The sequence below is a fragment of the Drosophila subpulchrella genome, unplaced genomic scaffold, assembly GCF_014743375.2.
Source record: "Drosophila subpulchrella strain 33 F10 #4 breed RU33 unplaced genomic scaffold, RU_Dsub_v1.1 Primary Assembly Seq354, whole genome shotgun sequence".
NCBI lineage: Eukaryota > Metazoa > Arthropoda > Insecta > Diptera > Drosophilidae > Drosophila > Drosophila subpulchrella.
The window spans coordinates 5,544,339-5,566,401 of record NW_023665577.1 but is presented as its reverse complement, the minus strand read 5'-3'; the positions used below and the strand labels follow the sequence as shown (position 1 = coordinate 5,566,401).

The 22,063-nt window shown below is 37.7% G+C and overlaps 2 protein-coding genes across 2 annotated transcripts; one reads left to right on the top strand and one right to left on the bottom strand.

Annotated features, from left to right (window-relative positions):
- The first annotated feature begins 7,617 nt into the window (after positions 1-7,617).
- Positions 7,618-8,590, top strand: LOC119560630. The gene has a single exon (XM_037874173.1). It carries the CDS (start codon positions 7,690-7,692, stop codon positions 8,086-8,088), a length of 399 nt encoding a protein of 132 aa, XP_037730101.1. The 5' UTR covers positions 7,618-7,689; the 3' UTR covers positions 8,089-8,590.
- A 3,879-nt stretch (positions 8,591-12,469) lies between these two features.
- LOC119560657 lies at positions 12,470-13,240 on the bottom strand. The gene has a single exon (XM_037874225.1). The coding sequence runs from the start codon at positions 13,085-13,087 to the stop codon at positions 12,707-12,709; it is 381 nt and encodes a 126-aa protein (XP_037730153.1). The 5' UTR covers positions 13,088-13,240; the 3' UTR covers positions 12,470-12,706.
- Between the last annotated feature and the right edge of the window lie 8,823 nt (positions 13,241-22,063).

The following is a 22,063-nucleotide window of genomic DNA, read 5'->3' as shown; positions in this document are numbered from 1 at the left end:
TATTTGTGTATGGTTTGGGTATGGGTTTTTGGGGCTTCTCAATTTTGGCTGCGAGCAACTATGTGTTTTCAACGCCCCCGAAAAACCCCAAATGCGAATGTTTGCCGTTATAATGAGCAAAATGTATTATGCATGTTAGTATTTGTGCGTACGCGTGTGTGTGTGTGTGTGCACATAGTTTTGCGGCAACTGTGTAAATATTTTAAATGCCGCTTTAGACCTAAATGCACCCCAGGGAAGCCGCCAGCTTTTCCACCTCATTTTTCCCAACCCGCTTTCATCATGACTTCAAATTATGTGAATACACATATTTACGTGGCTGCATTTGTATCTGTGTTCTGTTTGTATTGTTTTGTTTTGTATCGGGTATATTTAATTTATAACCGATAAATGTTGAAACACTATTTGAGGTAATATTTACTTGGAATTATTCAGCTTACAGGTCTATAAAATTGAAGTTTAATGGTACCTGCATGGAAGATAACTTATTTGAACTATGGTGCCCGAAGAAAAATCTTCTCTACTCAACCTATATTTATATAATATGGTTTTTGTACAATGTATTTTATAGAATCTTTGCGAAATAATACTTAAGTTAACAAAGTTAGTAAGTTAGTGATACAAAGAAATACTTCAGTAATCTTTCTTCTTGTGGCTATCAATTCTGTACAATGGTTTGTAAATAACATGATTATTACTGAAATATTTTTTATTGAGTGCCAACTTATAATTTGTCCACTTATGTTTGTTGCTTAAATTGTTTTTTATTACGAGTCATGTCAATAAAGTTCTAAACAACAATAATACATTCCAAAAATTCAATTCAATTTAAAAATTTCAGAAACAGTTAGGAGGTTTGTAAGTTCTAACAAACTTAACAAATATATTTTACCCAATTAAATTGGTCATAATCTGTAGGAAGTCCATTAGGCTTCATTAATAGAGAATGGGTTATTTAACTTTTAACCACTGTCATTAAGTAGTTCAGACCCGCATACAAATTAAATTAAAAACTTTTCCTTCACTAATAAAACTGTTTAAGAAGCAACAAAGTTGAACGGAAGGTATTTCGTAGTCGAAAAAGTGTTAGATCCAGCATTTTTCGCTTGAACACAATATTCGTTTTCGGAGTGAGAGGGCTTGGGTCCGTTTGGCAAATTTAAAATGTGCACGAATTAAGCCAAATCAATTTCAGACCAACAAATTGTATAGGTTGTTTTGCGGGTAGGGGCACTCGAATCCCTGGCCCTCAGCCGTAGTTTTCTACCCTTTCCCCTAACGCATTGTAACCAGTCACGTAGCACAAATGTATCGAGGGGGCTGGACACGGACAGTAAACTACTGACCAAGAGGCTGGGCCAACAGCAAAAGCAACAGAAATGGACCGAATGGTCAGACGGACGGACAAATGGACATACGGACAAACGGACAGAGTTACGGACGGACACAAGGACCAACGGACAGTTGGGCACTTGGGAAAGCATTCCGTCCGACTTGCGAGAACCCCAGGAAAACCCAAAAGTAGTTTGTGTGTGTTCGTCTGGGGGAGCAACGTAAAATTTGACAAGTTGTGAAATTCTCTGGCAGCCACAGAGCGCACAAAACAAAGTTTTGGTATTCTTTGTATATTTCTATGCCAAAAATTCAATACGGCTAATTACCCATCCAGCATCTCAAACGGCCATTGCACAGTGGGCAGTTAAGTCGATGAATGTCGGTAGGAATCATTCATATAACTTTAATTGGCGATTGGGAATTCGACGGGGGATATTTTGTCGCTGCTTTGTAGGTATGTGAAATATTCAATTAGGCTGATAACTTTTATCGATCGATATTGCCATTGTTTTCAAGTTAGTAGGGCCACCCAAAACTCAAACCGTTATCGATTCCAATTCAAATATCAATTACAAGCAGCTTTTTGAAATGCCAATTTCAATGCCGGTTGGTGACCCAATTTTCATACAAACTGCTCCACTTATTGACCATTGTGCGATCCCTTAACTTTAGGGACCGTATTCTATATGACTGCGTGGATATGTTTGTGCACTAAGAGGAAAAACGGAAAAAAACTATCTGCTGAAAAAGAAAATATGAACAACGGAAACTAAATTACAAAATTAAAATGGAAATGGTCTAGAAGAAGTCTTTTAATAAATTATAACCAAAAAAAATCTACCTATCTCCTTAGAGTAAATGATTATAATGAGTTTATACTTTTGAGTGAAATAAGGCTTATACAAAAATATTTAGAGGGTTTTGGTTGTGGTTATTGTAAATAATATTTGATTTTTTTATTTAAGCTAACCAATAAAGTTATGAATAATATATTTTCTGCCACCTATCATGCAATTAATAATTCATAAAAAAAAGCCAGAGGTATAATAGTTCACACTTTAAAATATTTTATTGTAACGATGAACAACATTGATTTAATCCAACTATAAGTGCCACCCTCACCAAAATAGGTTTCTGAACCTTACTTTACTTAACTTACTTCTCTTCGTTACCTTATTTTCGAATAACCCACCACCCTGGGTGACTTCCGAATCTTCTCAATCTTGATTTTGTGGTAAAGTCTGTCCTTGGAAAGGTATTTTCTTTCCGTGCACGTGTGTGTGTGGGCTGCGAGTGCAAGTTTTGGTCGTCGTCTTCATTGTTGGCTGTCCTCGTCCTCGGCGTCCTCGTCACAAAAGTTTCTCCTCCATGTGCCTGCTGGCGGCATGTGTTCAAGAGTTAAGTTGTGTCGAGTGTGACTGAAGGGGGCGAAGGGGGCTCTGAAGGGTCTAAGGGGTTCTATGGGGATCTGAGGTGCTCTGAGGGGTCTGAGGGTCTGCGGTGTTCTTTGTGTGCTGACTGCACGAATTTAAAGCTGCCACACACTCTGCCAAACTGCTTTTTGACTTCTTGCAGGGGGGCAGCAGGAAAGGCAGCAGTCAGCTAACCAGCTGATTACTTTGGCATTTGTTTGGGCCCACCACAGCGGTGAGAGCGTGGGGAAAACTCCCCGAAGGGTGAAAGGGAAAATCCGTACGGGTATCCTTCGAGTCCTTGGAGTAAGGAGACGACGGCTGCTGGGCGTCATGCTTTATTTATTGGCCGGCTACGATGTCATAAAAGTCATACCAAAACAAAGTAAAAAACCAAAAAAGAAACAAAGTAACCTTTTCGGGGGAAGCCCCAATAACGGGCGACACATTAGCCGACACTCTGGCTGTGAGACAGCGACAATGACATCGCAAAGTGCCCTGTCATAATAATAATAGCAACAACAAACACGGCGCAGGGCAACAACCATAACAATTAAGCTATATCAAATTGAAAAAGTTACTTTTTGTCTCGCAACCTGTCATTACCACGGGGATATAAAAAAGATTGTCGTCGGGGGAGGGGTCGCCAAATGATGATTAAGCAAAATGCGCCTCGATGTGAACATTATAGATCAAAGATATAAGCACGCGGAAAAATTATGCATATACTTTGAAAACTACTTTTTATTGCTTATAAAAAAGGTCAATTTTGGGAAAAGTTTTAGAAAAATATGTCTTAAGTCCATACAATAGGTGTCTAAAAGTAGGCTAAATAAATTTGTGTTATATTTCCAACAGATTAGGTTTTTAAAATTTATTTTCTATAACTTGTATTGTTTCTTAAGACATTTTGGAATAAAATTAATAAATATTTTCTAAAATTTGCCTTAGTTGCTGGTTTGAAAAATCTAGTTTTAGTAATTACAAATCACTTTATTAGATGTCTAAAAGTATGCTACATATTTTAATTTTTTTTCTTACATGTGCCATTTCTGAAGTTCCTTTTAAAGAATTAATAATTTAGTATATAGTAAAAAGAATTCAAATATTAGGTGTTTTAAAATCCCTTTCTTAGACATAATTTTTCCCTCTGCACAATCGTTTACACATAAACATATTCACGTTTATGCCTTCACAATGGCTTTGCCCTTAGCCCTGTTTTATGGCCTAACAAAGCGTAAATCAACGCTAATTAAATAAAAAATTGCTGAGCTATGGGTGAGAAATGGGGTAATTGACTCGCCCATTTAGTTCGTTTACCAATATTAATACAAAACTTTCTCATTAAGTGTCATAATACGGTCGAGCAAATGTCAAAACCAACTTTTTGTCGAGCCAGAATGACTTTCAGAGTCGGGGTCCTTTTCCCCGGGTCCCTTCGCACTCGAGAAGTCTCGCCAGAAGTCCCGAAACAAATACGTTTTTAATAAAGCGCATGAGTTGCATACAACGATTGCGATTGCCGCACTAATGAAAGAGTTAATTGAATTTTGTGCGCGTGTGTCCACAAAGTATTGGTTGCAAGGCAGCGACTGCAAATATGATTATAATTATTAATTAAATCGGTATTGTGTTGCACTCCGTGGTGGTATTTTCTTTAAGCCCGCTCTCTCCTTCTCACAACTTTTCGCCAATTCCGGAAAAGTATGAAAAATACGAAGGAATGCGGGTGGTTGAGGATTAACTGCAGTTCAACTGTTTCAATCGAGAGGTTTTTAATATCGTTTTGCGGTGAAACAAATTCGAAATTCCATCAAAATTATACAGTCTTGAAAAACAAATAAAAAAAGCACATATTCTTTTATTAAGCTTCAAACGTTATGTGTGCTTAAATATATTGTATCTCTTTAGAATATAAGCTTTAGAATATACAAAAATATTTTCAAAGTATATTATACTAACTGAATTTCTTAAAAGAGTTTAGATAAAAATGAAATTCCTATTTTTTTATTGGTTAAATTCACAGCTTTTCCTGAAAATACCTAAGCTTTCATCCTTTCGATTGTATAAGTTCAGATAGAGCTGGGAACTTCTCAGAATTCAATGAACACAATAGGTTCACTGCTTCAGGGTTTGACTGGCTAACATTTGCACTTGTTCCGGCCAAGTTGAAGCATGCCACATAGCCTTTTCAAAGCGTATTCAGGGATTTGGGCTTATTATTCACAAGATGGAAGCTTGACCATTTCCTGGTCCGGTCGATTGGCCAGTCGCCGTTATCTCCGGGCTTCGGCTTCTAAGAATCTATCCAACTGCCAAGCTCCTTTCTTGACCGTTGCCTTTTATCATTAGTTTCTATTTGAGTTAAGCTCTACTCCAGTGGCCGGGCATTTAATTAACTCAACTCAAAGTTTGAATTTGACTTGCGTAAATTAATACATTGGCCATGTTATTGGCCTCCTGTTGAACTTGGGAGACTAAAAGACTGGGTACCACAACTATGCCTCATTCTCATCCCCATTTTCGACCCAGTTCGTATTACTTGGCATCTTGGGATGAGCTGGCTCCCTGGCTTTTTGGGGAAAAACTTCATTTACCACCGAACCCTTATCAACTTTCGCCACTGCCACTGCGTTCAGCTAACTTTGCTTATAAATTTCATTCGAGTCATTTGTTGACACACAGATACACCCGCACACAGACACAGGCACTGAGACAAGGACTCATCGAACACAGATACGCACGCAGACAAATGCACACAATACAAAAGTCGCTAGTCGCGGAAATCGCGAAAAGTTGTTGAAGTTATCTGGGCAACGCAATTTCTTGTTCTCGTTCCGCTGCCATTGTTTATAGTTCGCCTTTGTATTTGTAAGTTTCGCCCGAATGTGCAAATAGAATTAAAATGCGACGGAGACGGAACTAACCCAATTCTGATTTCTCATTGCAGGGGTCCTTTGTTCGACGTGATTGTTGAGGGTTTTCGATTGGGGATATTGGCCTTGGGAAAAGGTTATATTAAACGAATCAAATTAAAACCAAATGTTACAGAAATATTTTCGATATTAATGAAGGTAACCATTAATTTTCTGTTTTATATTATAACTAGGAGACCCCAAAATGTACCTTAGAAAGTAAATATACAGTACTATAAATGCAATGTTAACACAATTTAAAAGTGTCATCAAAGTAGATTTTGCTGAGGGTTGATTCTTAATTTTAAGTGGGAAGTTTTATATACATATATATTTTTTTGAGGATTACTTGTAAGACATACCAACAAAAAAAACTGTACAAAAATGACAATTTTTCGTAGAATATCCGTGCAATAAAATAAAACCCACAACCTAAAATTATTGCTTTAAAATAGTAATAGGTAGGGTTAACAGTAAAAAACAAAATCCCTCTGCCTGGGGAATTTAGTTTCCCGTAAACCAACCAGACATAAGCAGCTTACTGGGTAGCAATTAGTTGTGCAACCCCCATTCAGCCCTTCACCCTTTAGCCTCTGCACTTGTTAATCGGGCAAAAAGAACTCGACGACACCCACAAACAGCGGGCCATGACTTTCCTTTATGACAAATATATTCATTTCATACTCGTTCAAAGGCAACAAATCGCGTGACACGCTGACAGCGGTACTTGGCTTTGTTTTACTTGTTTTTATTGTTTTTCTTGTTGCGGTTGTCGAGTGGAGAGTGTAAAACTCAACTATTGTCTTCATTTTTCTTGCAAATCATGCAAGGCAATCTAAAATGTTGACACATTGGCAAGCACATACCCGCCGACAGGGGCACATCGACACATCCTGTAGAACATAGTATATATACCAAACATATATGAATAGGGAGTGAGTACTATACATATAGAACAAGAAAATAAAGGCATCCGGTGCCTTTTTTGCCCTCTGTCACTCAAGTTCAAGGTTCACACGCTGTCGGTTAAGGTTACGCTTTTATGTATTATCGCTGAATTGTCACAAGTCTACGCTTTGTCTCGCAACGAGCGCTTTGAAAAATTACAATAATTGTTATTTACGCATATCTGAACATAAAATGTGTCAATTGGCAACCAACGAGCTAGCAAAGCGAACAGAACGCAACAACGTGGCGTATGCGTAATGTGTGAAAAGGGACACAAGGTCTGGCAAATGAATGGCGGAATGGGTGTGTTTAAGGGTGTTTGCGGGTGTTTGCGACGAATGTCAGACAAGTGCTGTCAAGCCTTCATAATTCGGTTCATAAAGCGATTTAGGTTTAGGCATCAAGAGAGTGTTTGGGGTTCCTGGTCAAGCCACAAAGCCAGATTAGACGATTTTTTCCGAACTTGTACTCGACTTGAGTAGCTTTAACAGGTTGAATGTGCTGCCTTTCCACATTGATTTTCATATTCAATTTTTATGTTCTTGTTTTTGTATGATATTTCATTATCCATTTTTTTAAAGAGTTTTATTGGCTCGCTTTAAATTAAACGCTGCTGATAGTGAACAGAAATTAAAGAATTTTTTGTGTGATAAAGATATTAAAAAATGTGCCGGTTTAATGGGATTATTTTATCAGCATGCTGGTTAATCAGCTTGATTTATATACATAAAAAATATAATAGAAAAAAGAGTATACCATATTCATTATACTTGTATTTCTGCCTCCAAACCACATTGATTGCTTCATCTAAATCGTCTAAATTGTTAGAGCCTTTTTTGTCTTGACATATTTTTTATTGTTGTTTTTCAATAAATCAATTTACGCTGCCCTCAATAAGCGCGCTTTAAAACAAACGAAAATGGTGTTGCCATTAAATTCAATCCACATTGACCCCACATATAAATAGGAAACATCGACGACTCTTTGACTGGCAGTTGTGTGTGAGGCACTGACGCGGTTTGTCGATTGAATTAAATATAAATATCATATTTTCAGCGTTGAATTTTAAATATTTAAATATGCTGTTGTTGCTGGCGGTGCTGCAGACGATTCTGCTGCTGGGCACGCACTTGAGTGGCGCGTCGGCTGTTGACAAGGATGTGGCACCAGTTGGCGATGTAAAAACGGATTTGCTGTCATTGGAGCAGGAAATTGGCGGCTCTGCGGTGCGGGACGGATCTGCTTCCGTGTGGAATCTGCATCCGGTGGGGCGGGGGCGTCGAAGAAGGCGTGGCATCTTCTTTAGCGGCGGCATCACCGGTTTTCCCTTCCTCAACTGGGCCAATGGTTACCCATGGTCTGGCTATCCTGGCTATCCCTACAACGGCTACTATGGCCAACAATCGCCTGGATATTACGGCTATGCCAGTGGCTACTATCCCGGTTACCTGGGCTTACAGAAAATTATTATCGGCTAATGTGGATTTTTTGATTAGAAAACCTTTTCAATTTGTGAGATTATAAATAATGCCCAGGAAGCACCACCGACGACCCTTTCGCAGTTTGTTATTTCACTTATTGTTGCTGCTTTTAAATTAATTTGCCGGACACAAAAAGTTGAGGCAAGTTGAAGAGGAAGCAGGACAGAGCAGCAACATGAAATTGCACAATTTATATTCATTTTTAAGGGGCACACAGATTTTGCATAAATCATTTTCGCAGCGACCAAAATGAAACGCGTAACATAATTTTTAACCCTTGATAATTTTTTATGACAAGCGTTTTCGTTATTTTCCCTCCACGGTGGGCCGCCGCGAAATGCAAATAAAGCGGATCAAAAGTTTGCTGTTAAAAGAAGATTAATTGCAATTTGGTGGCAAGACCTGAAACATTTCGACCCAACTCCACAATTTGACCCCTTCATCCAACCCACGAAATCCCCAGCCCATTCGCGGGGTGGTTGGTAATTAAATATTTTTAAGCTGTAAATGGTTTCCATTTGCGTGATGCTGTTCTTATTTTGTATTTGCAATCAATAAAATTCATTAAACGCCCAACAATAACAGCCAATAACAACAGCAACGAGGGCAGACAAAAAAGGGAGCAAGTAAAATGTAAAATCAAATAAAATACATTCCTCGATGGTCTTAGTTTCAATTGCCACTCGGCAGTTGTAAATTGTTCTTCTATAAGTGCTGTCCTGCAGTTGTTGCAGTTTTGCAAGTGGCCATTGTTTATTCATTCTGTTCTATAATCATTTTATTGCCGAGGTATGCTGATTTTTTAATCAATTTACATAATTTATGTATTTTTTATGAACTTCACTCCCAACGGTTGCTGAATGGCAAAACGTATTCGGTTTGTGAATTGTTAAAGCGAAGGGAGTGTTTCAGTTTTGATAGTTGATCTGCTATATTATTGAATTATCCCCGAACAAGCAGTTGTCACGTTGTAAATCATTAAAAATTAATTATTGATTCAACAGGGCTTTATTTACAGCGATGGCGATTTTATCTCGAAAGTTACAAATATTTCCATAAATTAACGTAAATGGTGTTTAATTTTCGCTCTCCGAATTGCTGAAATTATAGGCTTAATTATTTGGTTATCTGATTTAAATATTTGAAGCATTTGCTTTAAATAATATTTCTTAAAATCATAAATAGGTAATACTAAAATTTATTAACTCGTTTTTTATGTATAGGGTTACATTTTATAATGACATATTTAAGCCGACTTAAAGATAATATTTTTAAAATATATTTAAGTAGGATTCTCATTTTAAATTAATTTAGTGTTAGAAACATTTTAAAGTTGCTCTCTAATTGTAAATAAAACATCAGCTTAAAATTACTCAATTCCAGGTAATATAGTTTTTGAAGTTTTCCGGAAAAGGAATCCCAATTTCAGTTAATGAGTATTTTGGGACATTCCAAAGCTATAATTAAGTAGTTCAGCAATTAGTAGATCACACGTGTTTCAGTGTTCCGGCCTACACCAGGAAATTCCATTCTTAACTTAACCTTTTTTGTTAACCACCTGTAATTAATAGTTTCGAACTGACCATTTTTTTGGGCAGAGAAAGTTACCGGTGAAACTGAGAGGGCGGTCAAAATTGAGGGTATTCGAAATTTTAATAGAGCTGTCAGTGCTGTGCCACCGCCACTTTTCCAATTTTCCGCTTTTCCGAACGGGCGGAACGACCTCCAGCTGGCCTTCCTGCCGTCCAGTCGTCCATCCGTCCAATCAGTCATCCGGGAGCTGAGCTGCCTACTCCGGGCACTTGTGCCCATTGTGCTTGCTTTTCATAATTGAAACGAGGTCAAAACCAGCGAACCTCATTAAAAATTGAATTGTTTAATTTTCATTTGATTTAATTAAGTTATTTGTTGGTCAATTAACCTTTTTTCCGCTGGTCGCTGTTCCGTTTGCCATTGTTGTTGTCTGACATATCAATACAATGTACTATGGAGTATATATGTAGTACATGTATGTACATATACATATATATTTATCGGATGCAGTTGTTTGTGCTGACATTATATTGTTATTGTTGTGATGATTGCCCTTTGGCCGGAGGAGTGGGCACTTTTTAATGCCTACTTGCAATTATGTGTGCTGGGCTGGCGCCAACGTGTTGAAATTTATTAATTAAAAATACTTTTCAATTAAAGTTAATGCGCTCAGCATTTATGTAATTCTATGTGTAAATACGCTGTAAACTCTTGAAACAACATATTATGAAAATACCGTGGCCAGCCAATTAAAGGGGTTTTCCTCTTCTTTTTTTTTAACACTACGCGGGGCTTAAAGACCATATCCGTTCGCCATCCGTTGCGATGTCAAGTGTCTAAAGGTCACTTTTCTTTTTTAAGCCTTTTTTGTTATGGCCACGGTTATTTTTCACTTAGCACTTAGCGAGCGGCTTAAACTGCAACTCAACTCCGGCTCAGCCCAACTCAACTCCGCCGGAGTCTGGAGTCTGGAGACCGGAGTCCATAGTCTATCTCATTATGCTCAAATGCACTTGCAAAGGCTGGGGGTTCTGAGCTGCTCACAGGGCGATAAACAATATTCATGATTATGAAAACTTGTGCGGCGTTCGCTTTCGCACTTGAAATCTGTGAAAAGCGAGGGCGGATTGCACAGATCAAGGGCTAGAGTAAAGTACTTTTAATTTAAATCCTTCGTCCTTTGTTCTGGGCCAAGGGGCGATGGCAGGCTTCTATTGTGGCATACTTTTTATGAAGAGTCTTGGCCTCGTCAGAAGGTTAATTGTTCATATTTTAGACTAAAATAACAAAGCTGCCTGGTCATGAATAATACTTGAACAAAAGTCGTTACTTAAAGGATTTATAAGGAATAACGTGTTGAAATCTGAGGATCCTATAAGTGTAAACTTTATACTGTAAAGATACATAACATTGGTATAAAGAAAAAGAGTTGTAAAATATGAAAAAACCCTATATTTCATTTAAGGTACTTCTTATAGCAGCAGCACATGCATTTGTACAATACCAGCAATAATAAAAAATCTTTATAAATCTTTTAAGTCATATAAAAATTGGGCACCTTTGGTCAATCATAAAGAAAAGTCATAATAATCTTTCAAGTACCCAATTTTCGAATAAGTGTACTTATGCGCCCACTTAAAGCTTATATTAAAGCTCCGCTTTCTATGGCTACTCCCACTCCTTGAAACCTTTGACCTTTGATCCTGGATGCCATGGCCGTTTGAATTGTACTTGATTGCCGAAATCTAAGAATCCAGGATTCCAACAAACCGAGAATCCGAGAATCGGTTTACGTTGCCAATACGCTTCGAGCTGCCCTCCTCCGGGGCGGCTGACTGGCTTTTGGAGCCTTTGGAGGAGCTCCATTAAGCGAACGCACTGGGTCGGCTTCAAGTAATCCAGAGCTATTTTCTCATCCAAAGGCTCCCGGCAATGACCACATTTACAGAAACAGATACAGAAACAGCCACAGATACAGATACAAATGCAGGAGCGGATACAGATACAGCTACAGATGCGGATGTGGATGCGGAGATACGAGGGCATGTAGATGTGCACATATATTTTTGGGCAAAGCATCGAGGACTACTGACTCCTTGCCGCAGAGGCCAACTGAAATGAAGTGTCATTGTGATAGAGCAACGGCACTGCAGCTGCATCTGTGCAGCTGTGCAGCTTGCGGAGGATGCAAAGGATCCATGGGACAGGACGGGACAGGTCCGGAGAGCATGGGACGGCACGGGACGGGACGGGCCAAAGGACGACCCGAAGGACTCGCGCTCTGCCCGGACGACACATTTACACGCACTGCTGCAGCTGCTGCGCTGCCTCACGTACTCGGCATTGTGACAAATGGATTTTCGCATGAAATCCCCAGGATTTCTTCAAGTGTAATTGCGCACGCTAAAAGCGAATGCGAATGCGGATGCATTTGGCGGCATTCCGCTCCCAAAAATGTAGAAACGATAGATTCGACTAAAGAATACTCGCTACTAAAAAAAGATTAAAATAAGGATTCTTGCTAAAAGAAATGATTACATGGCATACTTTATTGTACAATTAACATTTTGATTTGATAAACATAAGGTGCATCAGATTGTAAAAAATTAATGTCTGTTATTATTGTCAATTTGTCAAAAATTGTTTTAAGATCAAGCCTAATAAACCAATTTTCAAAACGTCAAAATAATAAACAGATACCATCTTCACAAAATACACCGACAATTTTAAGTACTATATCTTTATTGGTTTTGGCTAAATATTGATTCTCAACTCATAAACGATAGTTTTATATGTATAGATAAATATATATTTCATATTCTACTGCCAATTTTCCAGTAGAATATATTTGATTTTAAAAGGTGCACAAAGCTAGTTTAAATATAAATTTTTTTTTCATTTTCTGACAATGTTGCCATGTACCCAAATACCCTCCTGTTCATCAAGTACCTCGCTAAAGAATGCGGATTTGAGTCCACAAAATGAGCATTAAATTTCATTCACTTGGGAACGTTTATTGCTCTCGCAGGATAATTTTTCAGCGTTGGGGGTTTTCCAGGGTTTCCAGGGTTTCCAAAGTTCTTCAGTTGGTCTGCAGCATGGTCGCCCAGGTGCGACTACGGGCGCAGATGCGGAAAACCCGGCTGAGTCGTCCCAGAACGGCGCACGGGACGCTCAAGGATTGGGCGAGCAAGTGCAGCAGCAAGCTCCATCCGCTCATGAGGAACTGCATGGTGTCCAGAAGGCTCTCTCGAAATGGTGTACCCACAAAGGGCCGGGGATGGTACATGTATCTGATCGCCACCAGTTGCAGTTGCAGCATTAGGATCAAAAGTTCCTGGATCAATTGCAACAGGGCCGCCACATTGGCCAGGTAAATGAAGACCGCATACATCAACATTCTCACAGGAAGGCTCAGAAATAGTCCATAGGTCACAAGTCCATTGCCCAGATAGTTGACCATTCTCTAAACTCAAACTTATGGCACCACACACAGAAAAAATCCACTCAGCAGCAGGGAACTTGCTATTCGAAATGCAAACTTCGCCTTCTGTGCGTGCTATTGCCTGCGATTGGAGTTTGTACTTGGCTTCACGTTTTTGTTTTCGATTTGCTGCCCGGCTTTGACAAATTTGTAGTAAGCTACTTTGGCAAAGGTGTCGTTCTCGTTTTATATTTTATTTTTTTTTGTTATAGCGAGAGAGAGTGAGACCATAGCTCCTATATCGTAAAAGTACAAAAAGTTTTTATATTGCCAAACATTACCAACCAGGGGCGACATTACGGGCCACCGAGCCACCCCAACAAATCACGCCCAGGCTATTTGCAGTGAATTGAAATTGATCAATTTGGGTAGTTAGGGGAATTGTTTGGCTTTATGTACGCTGCTGGCAGCTTTAATGGATGAATTCGCTTATGCCATCGGGACTGTCGAAATGGGTAAATTGAGGTTGCCACTCGGGGAACAGGATCTGCTGGAACACATATATGTGTACAAATATATATAGCGAGTTGAGATATGCCCTCAAATCGAATTAACGTTTGCCCTGCGGGACACGTATGATTTTGGTGGGGGGGTAAACAGCCAAATAATTTAGACAAGTTGATAGGAATTTGACAGCTGATTTTTGGAAAAATCAATTGCAGGCGTTGCATATTCAACCGAGTCAAGTAAATTATTAAATGTATCCTACGTTAGGATACATAGCACATTTTGCATTAATTTCATTCAATTTTGTAGAGTTATTACGATCGATAGCACTATCAATACTATCGATGGCTTACAAATGAGTTGTTTTGGCCCATTATCGATAGTATTGCTCAGAAAAAATTTTAAGTTTTATGTGATTTTCGGTATTTTTGAGGAATAAAGCAGTCTGGTTCTCTATATTATATGGAACACTTGGTATCTTAAACATTAATGCTCGACATTGAATGTTTTACGTTTACGTTTTTTAATTTTCTTTCGTTTTCAAAATTTTTTGTTTATTCTTTCTGATTTTCGATAGTTTCGATAATATTGATTGTGGCCACTATCGATAGCTAAAACTATCGATGGTGCCCCCTAGAGATGTTTTCCCAACCCTACCATGAGTATACATATGCTATCCTATTAACCGTTAGTTAACTTATAAGCCTCTATATAGATTTAATATTCCCGATATCTATGCAATTTTAACACGTTATGAAAAACAATAGCTTCAATACTCGTTGTACTCACCCATGATAAATAGTGTGCCATAAAAATATTTGCATAGCTGTGTATTCATGAAACAATACCTTCTCGTTTTGTTTTATGTATATAGATTATTATTTTATTAATAAAATACTACGCTTAAAAATGCTTTTAGTTCAATATTTTTTAAGAGCGTTGGAATAAATTTGCTATTCCAAACTATCGGAAGGTGAGAACTGAGTGCTAATGCATTTTTCGGATCATAATTTTAACTGTTGATGCACATTGTTTTGTGCTTGCTTTGTCACCGAAATAAAACCCTTCGATATCGCAGGTTAACATACCTGATACTCGTTCTCAACCCGACAGCTGATGGCATTTGAGTTTGCAGTTGGCTGCATTTAAGCCCCGAACTGCAGTCTCTGCCGGCAAGCAGCTTAAGGCTCAGTCCAAACTTTCGGCCCCTTTTCCCTTTTGCTCGGGTCTTGGCCAGTTTTAAGTCCCTGCATCTCAATTTCCCACTGCCCCAGTGCCTTGTCTTTGTGCTCATCTGTCCTCACTGCATTATTTCCAATTGCTCCTCTTTGCTGGCCGAAAACGAGGGAAATAAAGATAGATATGGTGTTGAAAAAAAAATGGCAGAAAAAAAACAAATGGGAAATACGAAAGGAGAAAATCTGCCTAATTCACAGTGAAGAGCGGATTGGGGGCGGGATCAAAGGGGGCGGGGCAGTGCTTACAACGCAAATCTGCGAGCGAACGGAAATAAAGTGGAAAGTGTAATGACAAAAACCCGGATTAAGAATGTGCCGCATACAAGTTGCACACTTGTGCCTTTCTTGATGTCCGGTTCCTTTTCCACAGAAATAAGAGTTTTCACTAGAGTGGACGTTAATTTAATTTTAGTTTATGCTAATATTATAATTTATTTTACTACCCAATTAATGTAAAGATATTAATATAATGAGCAATTTTTATTTAGATAAATATTATACAGTTATGATTACATAAATAAATAAGGAAAGGTATAGTATGGTAATTTAGTAAGAACTCTAAAAATTAGTAGAGGAACTCTTAAAAAAATTATTGCAAATGAATATGTTCATCATATTAGAAGTTACCAAAATAAAAACTTTAAGTATTGTAAATTAATAATTTATTAATAATTTATAGGAACTCTTATAATATTTAAAAAAAATTAAAGTACAACTTAAATAAATTCTTAGGGCAAATCTTTAAAAGAGTGTATTAATTGAGAATTTACCCAATTAAAAATAATTATTATTATTAAATAATAATAATTTAAATATGTGAAATAATAATGTAAGTACAGAAATATATTTATTTAATTTATTCTGTCAACTTTTAAATTTTTTTATATTTAAAAGAATTTATTTGTGGGTATATTTTGTATTTAGAACATTGTATAGCTTATTTCCAGACAGGAGAGTGCTGAAAATGTAATACCTCGGTCCACCCAGTTAAAAACAGTATCCTTTTTCAATCGCATCTTACTCCATCTCCATGCCCACTCTACAGTGGTCGGCATAAGTATTTTGACAAAATAAAAGTTAAGTATACTCATAACTTGAATTTACTTCTTGTAAACTATAGGCATCAATGGAAAGGTAATTTCAATGCCGTTTGAATGATACAATACATTTCTTTACCCATTCAGTACTTATTGAAAAGGACGAATTTGTGTAAATCAACTTTGAAATTTAAAAAAAAAACTTTTTTCCTCGTCTTGAAAACTTAAATTTTTTGATGCAAAAAGTTTCTTCAAACAAAAATAATAGTAACTGCAAAAAGAATTTTTCAAATATCATTTTGCTTATATTTTTTATGATTTTTTGAAAATGCTTAAAAACAGGCATTTGAGCCATATTTTTGTCTTTTTCATACAAATTTTTTCCGACATTGTCACCTTCAAAAAATCATAAAAAATATAAGCAAAATGATATTTGAAAAATTCTTTTTGCAGTTACTATTATTTTTGTTTGAAGAAACTTTTTGCATCAAAAAATTTAAGTTTTCAAGACGAGGAAAAAAGTTTTTTTTTTAAATTTCAAAGTTGATTTACACAAATTCGTCCTTTTCAATAAGTACTGAATGGGTAAAGAAATGTATTGTATCATTCAAACGGCATTGAAATTACCTTTCCATTGATGCCTATAGTTTACAAGAAGTAAATTCAAGTTATGAGTATACTTAACTTTTATTTTGTCAAAATACTTATGCCGACCACTGTATGTACATTGTACATATAAATACATAGCGACGAATATATATTTTAAGCGAGGCTTATCTTATCAAGCGACATAAAAGACGCCTTTCAGCGAGCGTCTGGCGACAATTGTAGTGACACCGATTCGGTCCGGTTTCAGATTCAGATTCAGATGCCGGATTCCGATTCAGCTTCAGTTTCAGTTTTAGCGAGAGCTTCGTACCCGGGCTCGTTTGCTTTGGCCTTAGCTTTGCGTTGGCCAGATCTAGAGCCTGATTCGGATTTGGATTCGGAGCCAGAGGAGGAGAAAGGAGAAAGTAGTAAGGAGAAAGGAGAAAGGGGAGGTGGCTCCTTGTCCGCAGGGCAATGCACACAGCTGGACATTCATTACAAAAACGGAAACACTCGCACAATGACAGAAGATAAATGGACCTGCACTTGTACGTGTGTCTCCTGCTCTCAATCCATCCACAGGACCCCCTTTTCACCGCCCCCTCCCTCGAGAATTTCGGTGTGTGCGATTGTGTGTGTGCGGTTTTTATTTAGTCGCTTGTTTTATATCAACATCTAACAAACGAAAAAAGAAGAGTCTAAAAAAAAGAATGGGAAGCGAAATCTTTGATGGTGGAAAATGGAAACAGCTTATACATTTCCTTTTTTTTTCCATACACACTGCTTTTAGTTTAGATTTTTAATCTGTGCAGTGCTTTTTGTTGCCTTTTGTTTTATCAGCTTGGAAAATCGGCAAATGGCAAACAGCGCTTCATATTCATTTTGTTGTGTTCCATTTGCTGCCATATTTGTATTCCGATGCTGATGCTACTTTTTGCCCGCTTGTCTTTTTTGATTGAGATATTTATTATGGACATTTTTTAGCTCCTGCTATCCCAGCTATCGTGTGTTGTACCTAGTCTCGAACCCAGCGCTTGCCTTTTGGCCCAATTTCAATTTAAAACTTTAACCATTTGTTTTGCGGAGAGCGCAAATTTATCAGCTATTTTTGCGCAATTTTTTTCATCCAAGCTCGTTGCCGAGCGTTGCATTCATCAAAAAATTTTATTCCGGCGCGTTTCTAACTTGGCGGTTTTTTATAAGCGCACTTTATGTCAAAACCACAGCGACACCAACACCAACACCAACCACCGAGCGAGAAATGCTGGCTGCACCACTAAAAGGAATGCGAAAAAATATTTATTTCCTCCCTGGAAAACCATCCCTTTCTATAAAGTTTCGGTCCCTCTGTCCAGCGACAAAAGACAAAAGCAATCCAAACCGTACCATACCATACCAAAACCAAACCAGAACTCAAACTAACCGAGCGCAAAAAATGAAAACGAAAATAAAAAATTGAAAACAAACTGTCAAGCAAGTGAAATAAATTAACAAAATGGCGCCATAAAGCTAACATATGAGCGAATACTTGATTTTTGCAGCAGCTCCTCCATATAAATTTTGGAGATGAGCTCAGTGCTCAGTGCATCGTGGAGCTTTCTGCTTTCTTCGCCACTAACTTTTCTATTATTTAGACATATATGCCACTGACAGCGTTAGAAGACAAAGCCGAAGATGGCGGAAGTTTGTTAAGAAGTAAAGTCTCGACACGAATGATACCGTGCCTTGAAAAGATCTTCACAACAAACTTTGCGTCCCAAAGAGGATTGCTCCAATTGAAAGATAATCTCCGGTTAATCGAGTTCAAGGAAAAGTGTCACATCAGAGACAGATGCAAATTTAACTTTGCCTCACCGTCTGAATGGCACTCGAAAGTTTTCGACTAAGTGGATTAATTAATTAAAGGAGCTCATCAAATGAAAAAGCAAGCAATAAAAGTAGACGGAAATTTATTGCTCTGTTTTGTAAAAGATCGAGTAAGTGTTCATATTAATTTTAAGCTTAATGCGGTTAAAAGTAAAGGTTATTTAAGGTTAACATTTAAGAAGTTTTATTAACTTTGCATTGCCATTGCTTTTAAAAAATTGGAATAAATACAAATAAGATTTTTCTCCTTTATATCGGCACTTATTTATCAAGAAAATAACCAGATATATTTATGATTCAAAAAATCATTGGGTGCCCAGAAATCACGGTTATTTTTAAAATCACTTTGTAACTCCATCACTCACCTTAATAATTTTTATTAGAAAAACTTGATTTTCAACACTTGTGCATAACATCCATGACGTTTAATTTATTTTAGTTTGCCATTGCTTTTGAAATATTGTGTCGGCAATAAATTATTGTTTTTTAGATTCACCAAATCATTCACGGTTCTTTTTAAATCAATTTATAATGGCGTCTAAAAGAAGGCATTAAAATAAAGAATGTCGCCTTTTGTAATAAATTTATCTGGTTTGTTGATTAAAAAATATGTTGTTGCATTCTTTTAGACAGCTTTATAAATACTTTTAGTATAAAAAGTGAGTCTTCCTATTTAATAGACCTTAATGTATCCCTTCTTTATTCGTCCTTTTAAAATTAAAAGATGTAATTCAGATTTCTATCTCGAGAGACCCTTCGTCCTTTAAAAATTAAAATATTTCATTCAGATTGCTATCTACAGAGACCCAAATAACTTCCCTTTTCTCCATCGATTTGGCATACCCTCAAGCCCGCTGAATGCCCAAGTGCAAGCCGGGCAATAGTGATTTTTTGCTTAACTTTATCGCTCGCGCAAAACAAAAGTAACTACTTCACTTTCGACTTTTTGCTTTCGGGCGCTACATGCGACATATGAGCCGCAACTGGCAGGATGTCACCGCCCCACTGCCACTGCCACTACCAAGAACAATAACCAATGGCTTCAATTTTGTTGATTGGAGTCGCACGAGGTTGTCTGGGCTGGGCCCCAAAAACACCCAAAAAGGCTCGGATGGTGGGCTTTTCGGGACTGGGAACCAGGCTTATGGCATGTGAATGCAATTGCCAATGTGCCGGCGTGCAAAGTATGCCCAAATGCATTTTAAAACATTGTTTTGGCTACGCTTTTTGCCACATGGCATCAGCTGGCGACCATGTTGGCCTGGCCAACACACAAAAGCCAATGCCAAACAGATAAGAGCGCGTATTTTATTTGCATACTTTTAGGCTGACTTTGCGAGCTCGTTGCGGCACTGGCGTTTGGAAAGCCATTTGCCAGCAAAAATGCGAGTTGGTTGACAAAAAAAAAAACATAAGGGAAAATAGGGAAAAAGCAGGCTAAAAAAATCGTCAAAAAAAGTAGCCCCACACACACACATACACAAAGAGAAAGCAAAGGGGGCCGAGAAAATATGTGAAATGCGAACTTTTACAAAGATTGACAAGTGGCGACTGGCCCGTTTAAAATGTCAAATACGTATACAGTTGCCGAGACTTTTCATGAAAAACTGGAAGGGGTGGGGAGGTATGGGGAAAGTGCTGCGGGGGGTTACGTGCCGCGGGTTTTCGCCAGCGATTTTTGTTTTGTTGATGTTTTGATTTGTGCGTGCGTGCAAATGTTTGCACTCCCGCGTTTTGTTTTTGTTTGCTTTTGTTTTCTTTTTCGGTTTTGCACTTTGGACAAGCCACCAACTAGCCATGTCCCATTCCCCGATTTTCCCTGGTATTTTCACATTTTTCCACCCATCGAGGCACTCGAAAAGCCCTCGGGCTATGTCGCGTTTTTTTCTGGCTGGGCATAAACCATAGTTTCCATACATATATTCCCTCGTATATATTTATTTTTTGCCTGTTAAAATTTCCTTGCGCGTTGCCCGTTACATTGCGTTGATGCACTGGAAAATATTGGATGATATATAAGTACATTCCTGTAAATGTGGTCTTTTAAAACACATGTTCACATATTTAATTTGAAACTGTCAAACAAATACAAAATGTTTTTAGTACTAGCTGAAATTACAAAGTTTTAATCAATAGCAATTACTTTGATTTTTGCTAATACGTATAATGTTCTTTTGATTAGTCAAATATATTACATATGGGAGACCACACAAATCACTGGGTCTTAAATTCGATTTTAAATGTAATTTTAGGTGTCCAAAAGTATGCAGTAAATATAAGGTAGACGTCTTTCTGAATGAATTTATTGTACTTGGGAATTAAACAAATATTGTTGCATACTTGTAGACACCTAAAATGACTTTAAAAGTGATTTTAGAACTGTAGTGATTTGTGAGACACCGCTGTAGATAGAGAGATTACATATTGTTATTGAAATATATGATATATATATTAAATTATAAAAGTAATGAGGTATGTGAAAATATTGCAATGATATAAACTGAACATTTTTTGGAAATCTTCCCCAATTTTTGTTCTGTGCACTTTTGTAGTTGTTGCTTTGTTTCGTTTCCGTTCGCCAAGTTGTGTGTGTGTGTGCTCATCAAAATGGAAACTGTGCAACGTGCACTAAGTGTGACTGATAGTGTGGTGAGTTAGTTGATTCTTTTTTATGCCTCGCAGCCCAAAAATTTCCCCGGGCCGCGACTGACAGTTGCAAATCATCAGAAATTTAAATTGACTTAAATTGTTTATTTTTTTTCGGCTTGTGTTTTTTTTTCTGTGCTCTGCGCCATGGTTTTTGCCGTGATTCGCAGCAGGAAGCGAGCTTCGCTGTTATTTATGAAAATAATAGATATGCAAATTAATCTGCTGGCTCTTTCCGATAGCAAAAACCATTGATAAAACTAGCAATTACAGGGAGGGTGGCTGGATATATACATATATGTACGGACTGCGAACCTTTAAAGATAACTCACGTACACGGGAGTAATTTAAGGTGCCCAATTAGCTGCCCCGAAATGTATGCTGCACATATAACATAAAAGCGACTTCATTAGTCCATTGTATACGGCTTTATCTATAGATATGGCTAAGGCCTGCGGACCGTTCCACGCTCGATTGAGTAGTAAAGCCGCAGATATATCTATATATATATATATATATATCTATCTTTATGCCGTGTGTAAGGCTGCTCCTTTTACTTGGTCCTTTTTCTATTCGGTTTGGCTTTGATTTCGGGCAAATAATAAAATATACAATTGTAGTAGAAATATGTCAGTAAAATTCACAAAATTCACGTTTCACATCTCCTGCTGTGGTCGTTTTTCCCTCCATTTTCCCAATTTTCCTCACTTCTGCCGTCTGTCTTTTCCATTGTCTCTGGGCCCTCTGTGTGTGTGATTTTTATTTTTGTGGCTTTTGCGCGCATTGCTCTTTGTTTTTATGTATAAATCATTTATTGTTTTTATGTACGACGTTGCGAGCTGCCTCGATGGCTGGCTGAATGCCAAATATGAGTGCCTGTGTCTGACATTAATTGGCAGTGATTGAGGGATTTTTGTATGCTGCCTGCTCCCTTTCCCTGGCTCCCTTTCATATATATATATATATATATATATATATGCTGGTGTGTATGTATTGTCTTGGCTACGTGCGCCTTTATGAAATATTAATTGGCCTTTCATAGGGCCTTTCCTCTCTGCTCCCAAACGTGCTATGGGCCATAACCTGCTCAATGTCAGCAAAACGGAAGGCCAATACCAATACGAATTCGAATA